At 38.0% G+C, this 18,279-nt stretch overlaps 1 protein-coding gene across 2 annotated transcripts in view; it reads right to left on the reverse strand.

Annotated features, from left to right (window-relative positions):
* LOC137655674 (lysine-specific demethylase 2A-like) overlaps positions 1 to 18,279 on the reverse strand; it is a 108,682-nt gene that overhangs the window by 47,898 nt on the left and 42,505 nt on the right. For both annotated transcript variants that reach the window (XM_068389628.1, XM_068389629.1), the window contains exons 12-14: positions 16,963 to 17,124; positions 16,653 to 16,745; positions 13,227 to 13,301 (exon numbers count right to left, since the gene is read on the reverse strand). In XM_068389628.1, coding sequence (XP_068245729.1) covers positions 13,227 to 13,301; positions 16,653 to 16,745; positions 16,963 to 17,124 — 330 coding nt within the window. The remainder of the gene's footprint in view (positions 1 to 13,226; positions 13,302 to 16,652; positions 16,746 to 16,962; positions 17,125 to 18,279) is intronic.

The following is an 18,279-nucleotide window of genomic DNA, read 5'->3' on the forward strand; positions in this document are numbered from 1 at the left end:
AACAATTATTACTTGATCCATCATTTCACAAAAACCATACTAATTTCATTAGTTTTATTTAAAATACTTCTCTCTTATTATATTTACTGTTGAGTTAAATCGCATATAGAAGTTAACAGAAGTTTCATTCATGTACCCGATGTACGATAATTTAGATTTTTTGTCCTATAATGTTGGATTATAAAGCCTAAATTATTTATATCATGTTATAATAAAACTATATTCTCTGTTTTCAGACACCTTGTAACTTTATCTTTGAAATTTGGATTTGGCATTTAAATTTAATTACTGTACGCGATTTGCAAAATCATAGCTTCCCATTAAATTTCCCTTTTGTTTCCTCCAGTTTCAGACACAGCTTTTCCCTATTCCAAAGAGAATAGCGGTTATGAATGTTGTTTGTTTTCTTGCCTTCATTTACAGCTTGTTAGTTTATATTTGGAAGTATATTTTCTTGATCTATTCTCCGAAGTGAATAAGGATATAATGTAAAACTATGTCTTATGCTACTTTGCTTACTATTGTACGAATTCGATATGCAAACGAAAGTGATCATAATAAAAACTTTTTTTATTATTATTATTATTGTGGCTGTATGCATTTATGCAATGATTACATTACTAACGAGACTTTTAACATTTTCTTTTAATTTTCTAACCCATTAAAGTAGAAGATGGAATAAAAAAATGTTATGTCTGTTGTAATTTAGTTTATCAAAAAGTAATTTGCATGATACACGAGATATATAATAAATTCATATTTTCTAGGCGAAAATTAAGGGGCCGCACAATACGCGAGATCAGCTGTTACACGAGTATATACAGTAAATATTTAAATGAACAGACAAACAAATATGAATATAACTCCACAATACCATAGAGAAAAGATGAAAATGAGGGAATCAAGAGAAAAGCAGTTGTTGCAGTTCATGGGAGACTAGCATAAATACCTTTCCCTCAAATTCTTGAAGAAAAACAAAATAAATAGGTACCCTGGTCAGAATAAGGTTGCGTAACAAACAGGATGGGCTCGTGTAAATATAAAAGGATGTTTTAGCCATAAAACAAAAGTTTTTCATTAGAAAAACTATTTGAAACATGAAATATAGATTTGCTCTAAGACAAAAAAAAAAAAAACAATCTAAATTTCCAAAATTCTAAGCAAAGTCGAGAATCGCACCCCTTAACCGATCAGTGATTCCAAAGTCTTCCTTAGTAATGGACAGCTTTCCAAGGTTGAGATTCAACATGTTAAGCGTAAAGTATCAAGACACTATAAAGACACTGATATGTGGAAAAATTGAAAACATTCTAAAGACTGAAATGTGAGTGTATGAAAAACGTAGGAAGGGGTTTATGAAAGTTGTGCTAAAACCTCTATAGTAACTATAACATCTGAGACGACGTCAGATTTTTATTTTTTTATGATTGTCTTTTTAATAGAAAAGGAAGGAAGGATCTTAGGGATTTTATTTTTTAAATCTAGGCAAAACATAGTCAAGCAATTGTGAATCTGTGAATGGTAAAGAGACTCCTCATGTTTAGGAACATTGTGAGAACTCACGAAATGACAAATGATGAGCGAGGCAAAACAGTATGTACTCACATTTGTAATATAGTTGACTGAGTTGCTGCTAAGGCAAGATACCATTCAGCATGCATGAAAAAATTCTAATGCACATCTTCTGGTAAGAAACGTGGTCGTCCCAAAATTTTTACAGTTTTAGATGCAATGACTCGTGCTTTTAACTACCTGGAGAAAAATCAAGAGGAATGGCAATTTACTTTAAGATTTTTGAGTGATATGAGGATGAGCTACCAACTGATAAAAAAATATCTGAACTGGCAAAAAGCTATGGACGAGACATTGCTATTTCTGTGAACAATAACAGAAAACCAGTGGTGCATTTCCATGACACAGGGAACAAAATTCCGACTGATGCTAGGTATGAAAAATGCAATAGTCATGACCAGAAAGAGCCACTTTGTAGCTTTAGGTTGTAAATACAGCCACCAAAATAATCACTGAAAATATACAAGATCTCAGGTCTAAGAAACTGATCAATATTCAACACCAGAAAATTTCTTAATCGACTTGGAGTCACTTATTCCAGATACCCTCAATTGCCTTTATAAAACTATTGTTTTAGAAAACAATTAAGAAAATAAAAAAAATGTGGTAGGAATTGTACAACCAGACCATTTAATCCTAATAGCAGCTGAACCACTCTCTTTTCATATACACTCTACAAACAGTAGGTCTTGCTGTTCACCTCAGTCAAAAGTATGACTAAGAAATTATCATCTTCCAATCAGGTATCTTCAGACTGACATACTGACATACACAGTCTGTATATGACAATGCTGATGTAAACGTCTGCACCACTGATGGATTCAACATTTTCCAAAATATGGGAGGGATTCAGTATGTCACTCCTCCAAATGACCCTAATCTGTATCTGCCAATATCTACACTAGATTAGAAAAGATACCTCGTGCTTCATCTGGTGGATAATTTGACCATGTTCCCATTAAAGCATTTGAACACAAAAGTGCAGGAGGACTGCTGTATATAAGTCAGGGATTTAGCAAGTATCAATCTAGATTCCACTAAAGTATCAGTAATAATAACAGAACTCCTGAGGCTACTTGGAAGATGACTAAATAAGAAAGTATCCAAATTGGAATGGTTGCATGGAGAAATTTACTACACACTTGCCATTTGATGTGTCCCAGATCTCAAGTCTTCCGTTAACAAATGGTCCACCGACTGATTATGACACCATATACAATACAGTTAGTTCCATAAGTACTTTATATAAGATTTTTCATAATTCTTTCAAGGTGTGTTACTTAGCCCCATTTAATCAATGTTATATTGGGGTTACTGTACTTGTAACTCATACTAATATTTTTGTTTCTAGATCCAATTTCTTTTTCATTTAAAGATAATTTGTAAGAGGATTTTTATACTAACATTTTTGTTTCTAGATCCAATTTCTTTTTCATTTAAAGACAATTTGTAAGAGGATTTTTATACACTAAAGTTTGTACTTTAGAAATTTCTTAACATTCTTATTTTTACATATGTACTATTTTATCAAGGTATAGCATTCTTTCCATTTTTTTTTCAAGAAAATATACAGATTCTAGGCAATACAGTTCCTTATCTTTCCATGTATGAATGACAAAAATTGGCCTGTACAAAAAATAGTAGTTGCAGTATTTTGAGAAATCAGGCTTTGGTTTTCTTTTGAAGAGGTCAATTTAATACACCTAAGAATGTTTAAGAAGAGGCTTTTAGCAGTAATTTTCCTCATCATTGGGGATAACTACATATTTATCATATTTACTGGTTAATTACAAGCCGGTGGCGAGCACCTTTACACAAATCCAAAAATATATACGCTACAAATATCAAATTCACACAATAGCAAGCACATATTCTCATCTGCATATAATTTCTGTGAATTGATCACCATGGTTGGAAAAAAATTGAGAGGTAAGGGTGATAATGGACAGGAAACTTAGGTCTTCTTTCTATGATGAGATGGAGAGGTTACTACTATTATTGGAGAAAGAGGAGATTGCGGGAAATATCATAACTGAGCGCATCATTTGTGAGAAGGCCATGGCTATCTACGTGGATTGGAGATGAGGCAAGCGAGTGTGGTGATAATTCCACCCAACAAACAGAAGAGTTCAAGGCTAGTGGAGGTTGGTTTGATAAATTTACAAAATGCACGATGTTTTACTCAGTGGTTAGACATGGAGAAGATATAAGTGCCAATAGAAGGCCACTGAATATCTTGTCAAATCGGTTGGGGAACTTCTTAGCAAAGATGGGTAAATATCGCAACAAAATGCGATGAGAAAGGTCTTTTCTGGAAAAATACGCAGAAGGACTTTCATCACCGAAGAGGAGCAGAAACAACCAGGACTTAAGCCAATGAAATACTGCCTGACTTTGGCATATGTGCCAATGCAAGTAGTGACTGCCAGATTAAACCCCTGCTCATTTACTATTCCGAAAATCCCAGTGTTTTCAAGGTGAACAAAATTAAGAGAAGCTACAGGTACTGTAGAGAGCAAATCCAAAGGCCTGGGTAATTTGTCAATTCTTTAGGGAATGGTTTAACCTTGTATTTGTCCGTTGTAAAAAAGTATTTGGAGAATCGTAATCTGCCAAGGAAATGCCACTTCTTCTTGATAATACTCCTGCTCATCCCCTGCTATTTTAATTTGATCAAGGTCTTGTATCACCCCCAAACCCACCTCCATCCTCTAGCCTATGGACCAAAAAGTTATCTCCACCTTCAAGAAGTTGTATACGAAGCCTCTGTTCAAACAATGTTTTTCAACGTCAATAAGAAAACTAATCTCACTCTTCACGAGTTCTGGAAAGAACATTATATCGCAGTCTATCTCAATATCAAGGATTTAGCATGGCAGGGCGTGACTTGCAGGATTTTGAACTTTGCTTGGAAAACGTTGTGGGCTAATTACATTGCCATACAAAATTTTAAACAGTTCGAACTTGAGCCTGAATTCAATGAGATAGTCTTCCTTGAAATTCTAAGAGGCTGCAAGTTGACGAGGGTGATGTAAATGAGGTGGTCGAATAGCACAAAGAGGAGCTTACGACAGATGACCTGAATTCAGTCAGGAACTGAGTGAGGAGGTGGAGGAGCCAGCGAAGGTTATGACATTGCTGAAAACTATGGAAATGTTAGGCTGTTTTTAGAAAGTCTCTGACTTAATTGAAAAGAAACACCCCAAAAAGGCCAGACTGACAGAGTAATTGCCCAATTCAATGACATTTCCCTATGCATTTCTTCAATATGTTAAAGATTATGCAGAGGCAAATCTCTTTGGATAGACTTCAAAAGAGGTCTTTGAAAAATGAAGGTGAAGCTAATGAACCTGAAGACAAATGTGTGAAAAAATTATGTAAAAAAATAAAAATATATTAAGTAAAAAAAATGGACAGAAAAAACATTAAAAAATTACATTTGCAGTGTTAAGCATTTCATAATACACTGTGTTGTTACACTAGTGTCTTAATTTCATAATTAATGCTGCCTAAAATTTAAATAGAGAAAAGTAAGAGTAAACTAGTGTACACAGTAAAATTAAAGCTTATTGTTAGATGCATAAGCTATATAAGTGTACTGCTCTTTATATTACTCGATATTTTGATTACGGGAATAGTAATATTACTCAGTGACGCACCGAAAGGAAACCACTTGATTTGCCACTCGCCTTCTGCCAGAAATGATGCCATCAGACTTTTTTTTTTTCTTAAATTTATGGTAAGTAGTACTATTCTCTTAAATTTGGTAAGTAGTACTATTCTCATAACATCAGATACAAGACACAAATACTTTATATCATTGCTCGATGTTTCGATGATAGGATATTAAGATTACTCGGTAACACGCCAAAAGGAAATCACTCGGGTTGTCAGCGCCTCCCGCCAGGAATATGGCTTCACTGGACATGAAACGTGAACGACAAAGAACGACTTACAAAAAATAAACAACTTTTCTTTTTACTTGCAGGAATTGAAAGAAAATACTAACTTTCCAAGCAAAAGTATTTCAGTTTTATAATGTAAAGGTAAATATAAAAAATTTGTAAGTAATTTGTATTTTTACTAGTATACAAACCTGGAGCTATTTATAGGGTATACTTTCGGCGCAGCTGAAAGACGAGCCATGATAATTTTAGTGAGGGATAACTACCCCATCCGCTAGTTACCGGGTGGGGGGTGGGGTAGACTGGCTACCCCATTCACTCACACCTCTCGGCTGAGTAACCACTTTGCTTTATGGCAGGACTTCTCGGGGGACAGGATGGCGGGCCAACTTGTAAAAATAGCTCCAGGTTTGTATAATAGGACTAATACAAATTACTTACAAATTTGTTATTTGTTCCGACGTAGATACAAACCCTCTGCTTCCACGACATCAGTCACAAAGGACCGAACACTTCGCCTGGAAGACCGACGCTGAAAAGTGTCTGAGGTGCCTAGACATCTTTTCCGTAACTTGTTGCGAAAGGCCTCTCTGAGAGGGGAGGTATAGGATCATCCCAGGCGTGAAGTCGAAGCAAAGCTACGGCTTAGGAAAGTGTTAGCATGTGGCTGCTTGAAAGATCGTTCCATGGAGGAAGATCCCTTGGAACTCCGTCAGGAGCTGTAGAAGGTCCGGGAACCATTCTGCTGGTTGCCATAGCGAAGCTATTGGAGTCATTGATAAGATCTTGCTTATCCTGACTTGGCTGAGGACTTTTTCACCAGATCGAATGGGGGGAAAAAACAAGGCACACCTCTTGGCCGCCCCACCAATCTTGGAATACATCTTGTTTGAGGGCCTGAGGAACGGTAGAGTGGGAGCCTGAAGATCAGAGCATAACCACAATCGGGGACCCCACAAAGTTAAGACTTAGTTGGATACAAGATGATTCCAAGACACTAGGAGCCTACTATCTGGGTGGTTTTGCAAGCACATTCCTGTACCAGGAATGACGCGAGCAGATGGGGGCAACTAGTTGTCCTCTGTCCATCTGAGGCTTCGTACTGCTAGATGGTTCTCTAAGAGAGGTGAATGCTGGTACCTTTCTGAATCGGGCCAACGGACGAGGATGGAATGGTGTGGCATATGCTCCCCCCCCCTCTCTCTCTCTTTTGATGCATTAAAAAGAGCATCAGATCCAGAGGGAAGACGAGAAGATAGGCCTCTTTGCAGAAGCTCTGGTCTGCCACTCATCATCCGCGGATTGTCCAGCGGTGAGGGGGGGTGCATAGCAATAAACACGTCTTGAGATGATGTCGAGACGTGTAACTAATTTCACGTTCTTGCAATGAAGGGGAACAGCCAGTTCTCCCTCCAACTGCCACTAATACAGTGTGGTTGGCCGAATAAGACCGATACCAAATGGTAAACCAGTTAATCAGTGCAGCTTATGTTATAATAGTAAATCTCCATAGAGATCGCTTTCCGGACACGAGACTGTACGGTAATCACCGAACGCATTCAACCAAACCCAAGAAGGGATTGAGACGTATCTTCAATCTATTGTTGGGTGCGTAAAGAGCATAAGTCTACTACGGAGTAGTAACACCGAACTGTGCGCATGACAAGCATACATGCGTAGTTCGACTTAAAAGTCGTGTACGGAACTCAGTTGGAGAACGTTAGAAACGTTTGTAACGGAGGTTTCTCCTTCTTAGGACAAAATATGTTCAGACATCTCCGTCTCCGATCGGTAAAATTGCATTTATTTTAAATGTTCCCTACTAGGGAACAAATATGCTTATGAGAGGTTTCCAGCCCAAAGCCTTTGTAGGAGACTATGACTTCCGATCGGGGGAAAGGAAAAAATGCCTCTAAGGAGGCAGAACGTAAATGCCGTATGTCTGGTTACAGGAAAGTAGCCAAGTAATGTACTGAATAACCTGGTTTCAGTAAAGGATATAAATATACAACTTAATAGAACGGAGTTCTAATTGGAAGATGTATATAGCCCTTATTGGCAGAAAGATCGCTTGCACGCATATATGTACTTGTCCATTTGCGCTAGCTCATGCGTATTCTCTGCCTCCAGGAAACGTTTGCAACAAAACCGGTTGCGGGAATAATGTACGTACGACGAATCGCAACATTATTGCCGAAAGAATTTTGATCGTTGACAAACTAATATTTTCCTGAATGAAAGCGAACACATTCTCAAACAAAATACTGTATACAGTTACAGAGGCGATCATTTCCCCTTTGGTTTACCCCCTCCTCTTTATGTGAGGGGCTAGCCAGTGGTCATTACACAGATATGGATGTCTGGTTACCTATGGGCAGGGTTTGAAGCGTTCGTAAACGTAATGAAAAGATGCCCACGCTGTTGCTATCGTTCTTTTAACGTCAGCTAACAATGTTCCTTCGGGACTAATTGTTCGAAGCAATAACCCTGTAAGGATAGAATAAAAAGCCTCTTAAGCCTATCGTGTAAAAAGGCAAGTCGTTATACCCAGGGTACAATGACGGGGGAGGATGCCTCCATCAAACGGTAGAACCAAGTTTAAGACAATAACCTCGCGGTTTTGTCTTGGCTAGAGCGCATGCACCAGGAAGGCTTACAGCCTTCATGAAGTTTTAACAGCATCCATTGAAGTTTTGTAAAATCTTCTCAGGAACGATTCTCCCGAAAAAGGGTGAAGTCTCGTATGTGGGGGTTTGCTTCAAGTAGGCCAGACATAATTGCCATCGACCGCTTACCCGAAGGGGTTGCCATCGAACGCTTTCTCGCTAGCGAGAAAACTACCGTCTAAATCAGGCAAGGCCTGTCAGGGGAAATGAACTGGAATGTAAAGAATTTTTCATTCCCCGCTCATTTCCGTCTGCTAACCAAACCACTCGAAGTGGGAAGGTGGAGGAAAGATGACGGTGGTTCGTTCGAAAACAAAAGGATCAATGCTGACGAAACCAGACTAGCTGATATAGTAATCAGCTGGGAGAGTAGAGTGACGTATCAAGTCACACCTTTGGAAGACCCATCCCGTAGGGGGGGTCGACCATAGAGTTTTCAGAAAACTCTGGATCGCGGAAACAGAGAGAAGAGAGATTCGGATGAGAACCTAGGGGTTCAGAATCTATTTGTGAATTCCTTTCTCACAACCTTAAGGGATATTGTGCCGAGAACCCGCAGGAACTCTGTCGCTGATTCCTGATGGAATTTTCAGGAATCGTGTTACGTGACCAAGACCCAAAGGAACTGTGTCATAGTCACCTATAGAGATTCGGAAACCCCTAGGCAGTAGGCATATCCCTGTCATAAGAGTACAACTCTTGATGACGATGGGGGCGCGCGGACAAATCACGGGACGAGATTGCGCAAACTCTGTCATGAGAGTAAAACTCTTGTGCACTTGTGAACACTCCGCGCAACAAGAGTTCGATAAAGTGTCATAAGAGTTGTTCGCGCACTTCAACTGATTGCATGCACCTAGTTGCTCGTGCGTTCCAAGTTGTTCTGGCGCACCAATCCGATCGTGCGCGCCAATATGGTCGTGCGCCCCAGATCGGCCGTGCGGACCAAATTGGTCATGCGCGCCAGATCGGCCGTGAGCGCCATTCCAGTCATGCGTGCCAATTGGATCGTGCACGCTAATCCAGTCGTGTGCGCAAAAGGTTAGTCGTGTGCGTAAAAGGTTGGTCGTGCGGGCCACATCGGCCGTGCTCCCCAATTTGGTCGTGCACGCCAATCCGGTCGTGCGCGCCAATTTGGTCGTGCGCGCTAGACCTCTCAGTGTGGCGAGAGTACACACTACTACATTCACCCGAAGGTTCACAATAGCCTGTGTTGTGTGAGCGCGAACGATCAACACAACGAGAGTCCGCAAACTCTGCCATATAAGTACTGTATGGCTATGATCCTGAAAACCCAAAGGTTTAGCATGAACTGTGTTGTGAGACCCCGAAGGATTAGCGCAAGCGAGAAACGAAAGTTTCTCTGTCACGAGACCCCGAAGGATCAGCATGACTAAGGGCACGAGAGACCAAAGGCCTAACGTAACCTGTGTTGCGAGACACCGAAGGATCAGCGCAACAAGAAACCGAAGTTTCCCTGTCACTAAACACCAAGTGTCGGAGTGACTAAAGTTACGAGACCCCGAGGGTTCTGCTTAACTAATGTTACGAGACCCCTTCGGGTCAGCGTAACAAGAAACCGAAGTTAACAAAACACCGAAGTGTCGGTGACTAAAGTCACGAGAGCCCAAGGGTTCAGCGTAACTAATGTTATGAGACCCCGAAGGGTCAGCGTAACGAGAAACAGAAGTTTCCCTGTCACAAAACACCGAAGTGTCAGTGACTAAAGCTACGAGAGCCCAAGGGTTCTGCGTAACTAATGTTATGAGACCCCGAAGGATCAGTGTAACGAGTTCCTCTGTCACAAGACACCGAAAGGTCAGCGTGATTGATGGTACAAGTTCCCGAAGTCTCAACGTTACCATCGTTATGAGAGCCCGAAGGTTCAGCGTAACTGAAACCCGAAGGTTTCGAGCGGAGTCCCGAAGTACTCTTACTATCAAGAGAACCCGCAGGATCAACATGACGAAAGCATGAAGTCTCACGATCACGCCAGCCCAAAGGGTGATCGTAACGAAACCCCGAAGGATCAAGGAGAACCAGCAGGTTCCAAGATAACACCTCTGCATAAGAGGTTTGTTCTCCTGAAGGAGAATATCGCTTAAGATAAGGCTCTCGCTCCGCCCCTGAAGGAGAACTATAAGCGTAACAGGGGTCCGCCGATGCCCAGAGGCGGTCTTCTCTCGAGAACGAGACTCGTTCCCCTTCCTCCCCCGAAGGGGTAAACTGCTTCGGAGAAAGCTATGCCACCGCCCCCTGGAGGATCAGCAACTCCTACAAGTTATTTCTCGTGAACGAGAGGGAAGTTCTCCCGAAGGAGATCGCCTAAGACAAACTTTCTCCCAGCTCTATGGGAATAAAGTGTAGGCGTAAAAAATCTCTCGCGAATGAGGGGGAAGTCCTCCCGAAGGAGGACATCGCCAAAGACAAGCTTTCTCCCATCTCTATGGGAAAACAGCGTAGGATTAATAATATCTCTCTCGCGAACGAGAATGAAGTCCTCCCGAAGAAGGACATCGCCTAAGACAAGCTTTCTCCCAGCTCTAAGGGAAAAAAGCGTAGGCGTAAGAAACTCTCTCGCAAACGAGAGAGAAGTCCTCCTGAAGGAGGACATCGCCTAAGGCAAGCATTCTCCCATCTCTATGGGAAAAAAGCGTAGGCGTAGAAATCTCTCTCGGTGAACGAGAGAGAAGTCCTCCCGCAAGAGGACATAGCCTAAGTAAAGCTTTCTCCCAGCTCTACGGGAAAAAAGCAAAGGCGTAAAAAATATAAATCAATCTCTCTCTCTCACGAGAGAAAAAGTTCCCCTTGAAGGACGAACATCAAGTTGAAGGTTGACAGCGAATTCTACCTCGTAACGTGGGCAGCTCACGAGCTACCACATGGAGCGCAGGATAACAACAAGGCGGCCGTAGCAATCGGCCTTGTGTTCTACGTCGCCGCTACCTATGAAAAAATTACAATTCATGCTCCGCTGCACAAAATACACTATTCGGGGAATAAGTCACCTTCCTTGTAAGATAATTCCTCAAAAGGGAGCTGAACTGTTATACAATTTAATTCAGTAATGAAGCAAACACACGGCAGTGTTGAGAACCTGCCGACCATCAGCGCAGGGAAGGGCGGATATGTTGTCAACGGTAATTAAAGTTACAAGTATCTAACAATATAAACCAATATTTCCATTTATACATGTATACACTCATATATATGTAAGATAAATGAAAACAAAAACAGAAAACAAATCAAGGCAAGTCTTTGCGGGAGAGAAGGGCAGCATGTCCGTCCTCTCCGAACCATAAAGTAAAGTGGTTACTCAGCTGAGAGGTGTGAGTGAGGGGGGTAGCCAGTCTTCCCCACCCCCCACCCGCTAACTATCGTATGGGGTAGTTTTCCCTCACTAAAATTATCATGGCTCGTCTTTCAGCTGCGCCGAAAGTATACCCTATAAATAGCAGAGGGTTTGTATCTAAACCAGAACAAACAATTTCTAAGAAAATATTTGTCCTATACGTCTATTTTCATTAGATTACTACTGTATTGATCTATTACCAGAGATGAAATAAAACTAGCATAGTCTAATTTACGCGTAGTAGTACTCAAAACAATCAATACAGCCCCCAAAATAGTTTGCATCGCTACTTGATATTTTGATAATGGGAATACTAATTCTATTCGATGTTTAATGAAAGAAAATCACTATTGCCCGCTCACTTTCCGTCGGTAATACGATTTCACCAGAATATGTTATGAACTCGACAGACATTACTGAAAAATAGTGTAAATTATCAATAAAAGAAATTAACAACCCATGATAAATCAGTTAATTTTCATAGAAGATTTCCAAGGTAATATTTCTCCTATTAGTGTACTATTTCCGACTTAATTGTGACGTCATCACAGTGTAAAAAGAGGCAATAAAGTCAAACAGTCGTATGTCATACTTAATTATTTCTTATGAAGAAAATTGCTTTGACATACAATTATTTATACGCTAATGGCTTTTTCATAATCATACTATAAAATTTATAAACATATAAACGAGCAAACAAAAATAAGCAGAACACACTATACAGACATGCATCAAACTTATTTACAAATACCATATATAAGGAACAAAATTTTTCCTTAAAAAACCAGAATGGTAAAATTATACGGAATTCAAGAGTAAATATAAAAAACTGAATTTTTAGCAATAAAACAATTTTTTTAATCAAATAAACATTTGAAATGTGAAATAAAGAGATTCTCCAAGTAAGATATACAATTATCTGAATTTTCAAAATTCCAAGCATATGTTATCAGTTTCTGTCCTTTAATTATACATTTTGAATAAAAAGATCCTATTAAGCTTAATGATTAGACTCCCAACTATAGTCTGCATAAGTTGGCATTACACGTTCAACACAAAGGCATTTCCCCATTAAGAAAAAGGATAAGAAATACTGATAATAGTTCACTATACATATAGTACTTTATCCTATAAAACACCACACAGAAAAGGTAATGGCTCAAAAGATATACATGATGTATTACAGTAATAGTACAATGGCTAAAAATAAAAACTACTTCCTGGGATATCAACAGATGTGTGAACATCAGCTACATCATACAATGAATAATAGTAAGGCTAAAGGAGAGAGGTCTGGTATGTGCTGTGGGTTAATTTTACTTTTTAATCAGGAGTGTGACTGGAGAGACTGTATGCGTTAGATTAGATAAAAATTTGAGAAGTTGGACAGCAAGATGGGACAATTTAAACTGAAAGGGAGGTAGACTAAAAAGTGGAGGCAGCTATGGGAAGAAGGAAAGCCTATAGAACACATTGTACTGTGCATTGCAGACCTAATCAACTATGGATGGAGTCGTTATATGGTTCTGATTAATGGTTTCATGTTTCAATAATTTTGGCTTAAAATGGCTGATAAATGCGGAGCGTTTCTCATTCCAACCCCTATACAGCTTTCCTCTACCATTAAAACATCTCAATTTGCCATGCATAAAAAATTACCAGATCCCTCTTATTTCATTTTAGGATTAAATTAGTTTGTAAAATAACCAATATGGAAATGCATTCACTTACCAAAATCGAGGGAGTTTTCGCTTCTCCTGTGTCACTTCCAGCTACTGACCCTCTACTTCCTGGAACTCTGTTGTGCTGAAAAATTATTGAATATAATTTTTTTCAAAAAAATATATACATTATGAAAATCTAAGTTTTTATTTTTTGCTAGCATTGCATACTGTTAAATATAAATATAATATATAAGACAATACTGTTAAATATAAATATAATATATAAGACAACTTCTATAACAAAAACTACACAACTAATAACTATTCTTTAACATCTAATACAAAACTTTTTGTTTTGTTTCTTTGTTGATGTCGGCTACCCCCCAAAATTGGGGGAAGTGCCTTGGTATATGTATATGTATGTATGTACAAAACTGTAAAAAGGAAGAGTTGGCAAAACAATGTTGAAAATTTCATGGCCTACTAAAAGAAAAGTTACAGGTCATCAGCTACCACTACCTCGCATTCCCTGTCCTACTTTTGATGGAGGCGGCGGCTTCAGGTACATTGTCCTGTCCCTGATTAGCCATTCACTTTTAAAAGACCTTTAAACCTTTCAAACTACTGAGACATTGTGAGAATTTAATAACAGGGAAAATAACTGTGCTGAACTCGCACAACAATATTGTACACTACAGTACTGCTTTCGTCTATGTAAGGAAAATGGAACAAGGACAATCTCTTTTTCAGCTTGCACATGAAATTTCCTATTTCTAATCTAGATATTAATCTCTGGCACCATCGTTCACTTAGTTTATTATGCACGTTGCATAAGATTTTTCAAAACTCTGACCACCCTTTGCATTGAGATCTTCCCGGACAGTACATGCATGTTTGTACAGTATTACTATATATGTACAATACTTAATTCTAATAGTAATGCCTTCTCAATCTTAACCCTTTGGTGCTTATGCCCTTACAAAAGTCGGGGTAAGGTACAGCGCATATGGCCTTAGCCGAAAAATTATACTATTTTTTTCTTTTTAATCGGCACGTCCAAACTATAACACATTGAAGCTTCTGGTTTTTTGCATCATATTGGAAAAAGATTCAACTTTGTACTAATGTAAAAAAGAAAAAACATAACTGGAATGCTGAAAAATAAAAAAAACTTTGAATGACAAGTTTTTTAAATATTGGATTTTTTTTTTTTTTTTAGAAATTCATGAAAAATATAGTAATTAAGTTTCAGGATTTTTAATCATAGGCAAATTGTGTAAATTGTAGATTTTTCACATGGATGCAACTTCTTTCCAATATATGAATTAATGAGGTGTAAAAAAAAAATTTTTTTCGAAGTAAATATTCAAATTTCAGGACCTAATTATGTTGAAGTTTTTCACTATTATGATGTAACAGATACAGATAAGGAAAAATTTAAGAGATCATTGTAAAGACGATTCATTTTCCAATAAAATCAATAAATAATATATAGTTGGAAAAATATTGAGCAATTTACTGTTAGATAGGAGTAAGTTTTGCAATTTTGTATTTTATGATATTTTATGTATAGAAGAATGGTCTTTTGAATCATGTATGAGACATGTACAGTATATTGCAGTTATTGACATATGTAGCAAGCCACCTAGAAAAATTTTTCTACGAGAGTAATTTGAGAAAAAATACGTCACATTGGAAATAGCATAGGCCTGCCATGCATGCGCTGCTACCACCCATTATCTTTTAGGCTCCACATGTCCCTCAACCATTGTGTTTCATTTTCCTCGAGTGAAATGCATTCTTACAGGGAATTTTCCAGAAAAATAAGCTACGTACGTCGTAGCAATTCTCTACATCAGATCAACTACGGTATTAAATATTTTATCGCGTCATTGGATCACCTAAGGGTTAAGGATCAATAATACACAGTATTCTATAAATTTCATTCCAGCTGTGACCAAGTTGTGGAATGATCTTCCTAATCAGGAAGTTGAATTGGTGGAACTTTATTAGTTCAATTGCAGCAAATATTTTTATGTTTATCAGGCTGACATGTCTCTTTTTATAGATTCTATATGAAAGATCTATTTCTATGTTCTTACTATTCTCAAAATATTTCATTTTAATCTTTCAATACTTCTATATTTTATTTCCTCACTGGGTTATTTTCCACTATTCGAGCGTTTGGCCTTATAGCATCCTGCTTTTCCAACTAGGGTTGTAGCTTAGCTAGTACTGTAATAATAACAACAACAAGATAGAAGCCACGAACATAATGCTTCTCCAGCACTTTGTTTCAAAAAGTCTAAATATTACAGCAGACCAACAAACTGCTGTATCAATTATTCACTAAAGAATGTGGAGGACTTAGGGCAAGGCAATAATCATTTTATTCACCTTTTTCTCAATAATACGATTAGAGATTTATTGTTACCCTGTTATAAATCTACAGGGATGAACAGCAGATGCCATGCTACAGGAGTGATCCAAATTTGATTCTACATTCCCTCCATTGGTGATGATCTGGTCATTGATCAAGAAGTTTGGCAAATCTGTCAATATGAGGATGACACTTTTCACACCACACTTGATTTAGAGAAAGGACTGGTATGTTTTGCAGAAGAAAGTAGGAAACTTCAAACCACACAAAAATTAGAATCATCACCCAAAAATGAATACAGTATGGAATATTGGTCTATCCATTCAATCTGAGCCCTCTATATTTGCTGAAGAAGTCATATCAAAATGACAAAACAGGTTCTTTGTCTTGAAATAATTAACTACCGCAATCACTAAAAGGATAAATTGCTTAACCCACATTATGTAGTATGCTAATTGCTTTGGTCAAAGACAAAATTGAAAAAAAAGAGCCTTCGCCATGAGTTCTTTTAAACCCTTTTTTTTAATTCAATGATTTATATAACAGACCTCTCAAATATTGAAAACCTCAGCTAAATTCCAATAATCAAAACAATTTACAAGGGGTTTCTAAATATGAAAGGCTTGAAAACATCACTGATGATATCTGGAAGGTGTCAAGTCTAATTCTATAGGCTTCGGAAATGGATTACGCATTGAACCGTAACCTTTAACTGTCAACATTGAAGCCACCTTAGGAAGTGCAGCCCAGGCCACTTTCAAATCCCAATTCACCCCTGTTAATGCTTTGGCTGCCCAAGAGCATAGATTCAGTCACACCATCGGTTAATTACAGACCAGGTTAATAATCCATACTAATACTATAATTTAAACAAGTCCTGGTTTGTTTTTCACTAATCTCATATATTCTACACACTGAGGCAGAACCTTTAATGTTGATACACTGACACTAACAGGGGTGGACAATATTTCTTTGTTATTTCATGTTGTATTGGATTCCCTGGTCTAGCCTTTAAAGTTTTAACAGGAAAGTCACAGCACAACCACTATACTGCATGACAATTGGAAATTAACCATATCATTTAAAAACTTTACAACAAAGTTTATTACTTACTTTATAATCTTTATTATAGCCTTCCTTTACACATTCTGGACATTCCCAGCTGTTTGGTAAATCTTCATTTACAATACCATCCACATTTTCAAACTGTAAATAAGAGAATAAGGACATCTCTAATAAGCAATTCACACGAATATTCAAAATAATGAGTACCAAAAACCAAGACTTTAAATCATGAAGTAGATACAAAAGAGAATAATGACATCTATAATAAGCAATTTACATGAATATTCAAAATATAAAGTACCAATATAAAGTTACAAATCATGTAGTTACAAAAATATGTCCACCTGTGAAAATTTACCTTATTTGATAGACAGGAAAGATGAGATACTTTATAGCACACACAGCATTCAAATAGGCTGTTGGGAACATTAGGAAGGGGTTTTTGTATCGCAACTGTCACCGTCCTTCCCCAGCCATCCAATTCACATTCATAACAAACGGCAGCAGCAGGAAGCATTGGCTGAAAATTACCAAATAACAAAATTAGTCTCAATGGTACAGATCAAAGTAATATAATTGACACCTACCCATCTATCACTAAACTACTAATTTTCCCCCTTTTCCCTGTTTAACTCTTTCAATACATTTATGGCATCAGAAATCTTTTAAATGTATATTTATAACTAAGTGTCTCTTAACACAACTTCATCTGGTACACTGTAATTACGAGAACAGTCCCTCTCCCAACAACTTTTCACGATCAGCCACTCGGCCACCATCCTGACTAATTATGCCTTTACCAGTACCCCTTTTCCAACACACTATGAGATCTGTTGATATTGATAATCGACAATCATAACTATACCATTCGCCTGGCTGTCAACCCCTTCGCTACGATGACGTTGCTAGACGTCAAAATATGCCCTGTGATACTGACTGTCATGCCGGATACGTCATTTACAAATATACACCATATGGAAGTTAAAATCACTCATATTGTAAAAATGAGTACAGCACATGGTTGTATATCACAGTTCACACTCAGAAAATATTACTAAAAAATCTCCTCCCCTCATTGATACTAGCCCTCCTTTCTTAAGACAAACAACAAAGTCTTTGGGATTCTAGCCTTTATTCCTGATTGCGTTAGAGATACTTTTGTCTCTTTTTGTTACCAATATTAGAATCAAACCACTTTCTCTAGCCAGTGGCAACATTCCTTACCCGAGACATTACTCAAACCCCGGCCCCCTTACACCCCTAGATTAGACACGTAGGAGTCCTTACATCTAGCCTGAAACACCAACTGAAATACTTGCGATTCTAATCCTTATTCATGGTTATGCAAGGTATATTTTAAGAGTATTTCTACCTAAAGCTTCACAGAATATACCGCACATTTCAAGCACCTATGCTTTAATTCCAATTGTTATTCCAGATTTACAAAAAGTAACAAACTTTAAAACCAGCAGAAGACCTACTTTTAAATGTTTCTTCAATCTACTTAATGAAAAGGCATTAAAAATACTCCAAAAGTTAAAATCATGATGCACTACAATATGAAATTCATAGCAGTTTGTGACAATAGATATGAAATTTGAGGCATCCGCACACAAATATGGTTTTCCATAGTGACACAGATTGTATTGCCGAACCAATAACATAAAAGGCGAGT

This window comes from Palaemon carinicauda, chromosome 16 (genome assembly GCF_036898095.1).
Source record: "Palaemon carinicauda isolate YSFRI2023 chromosome 16, ASM3689809v2, whole genome shotgun sequence".
Lineage (NCBI taxonomy): Eukaryota > Metazoa > Arthropoda > Malacostraca > Decapoda > Palaemonidae > Palaemon > Palaemon carinicauda.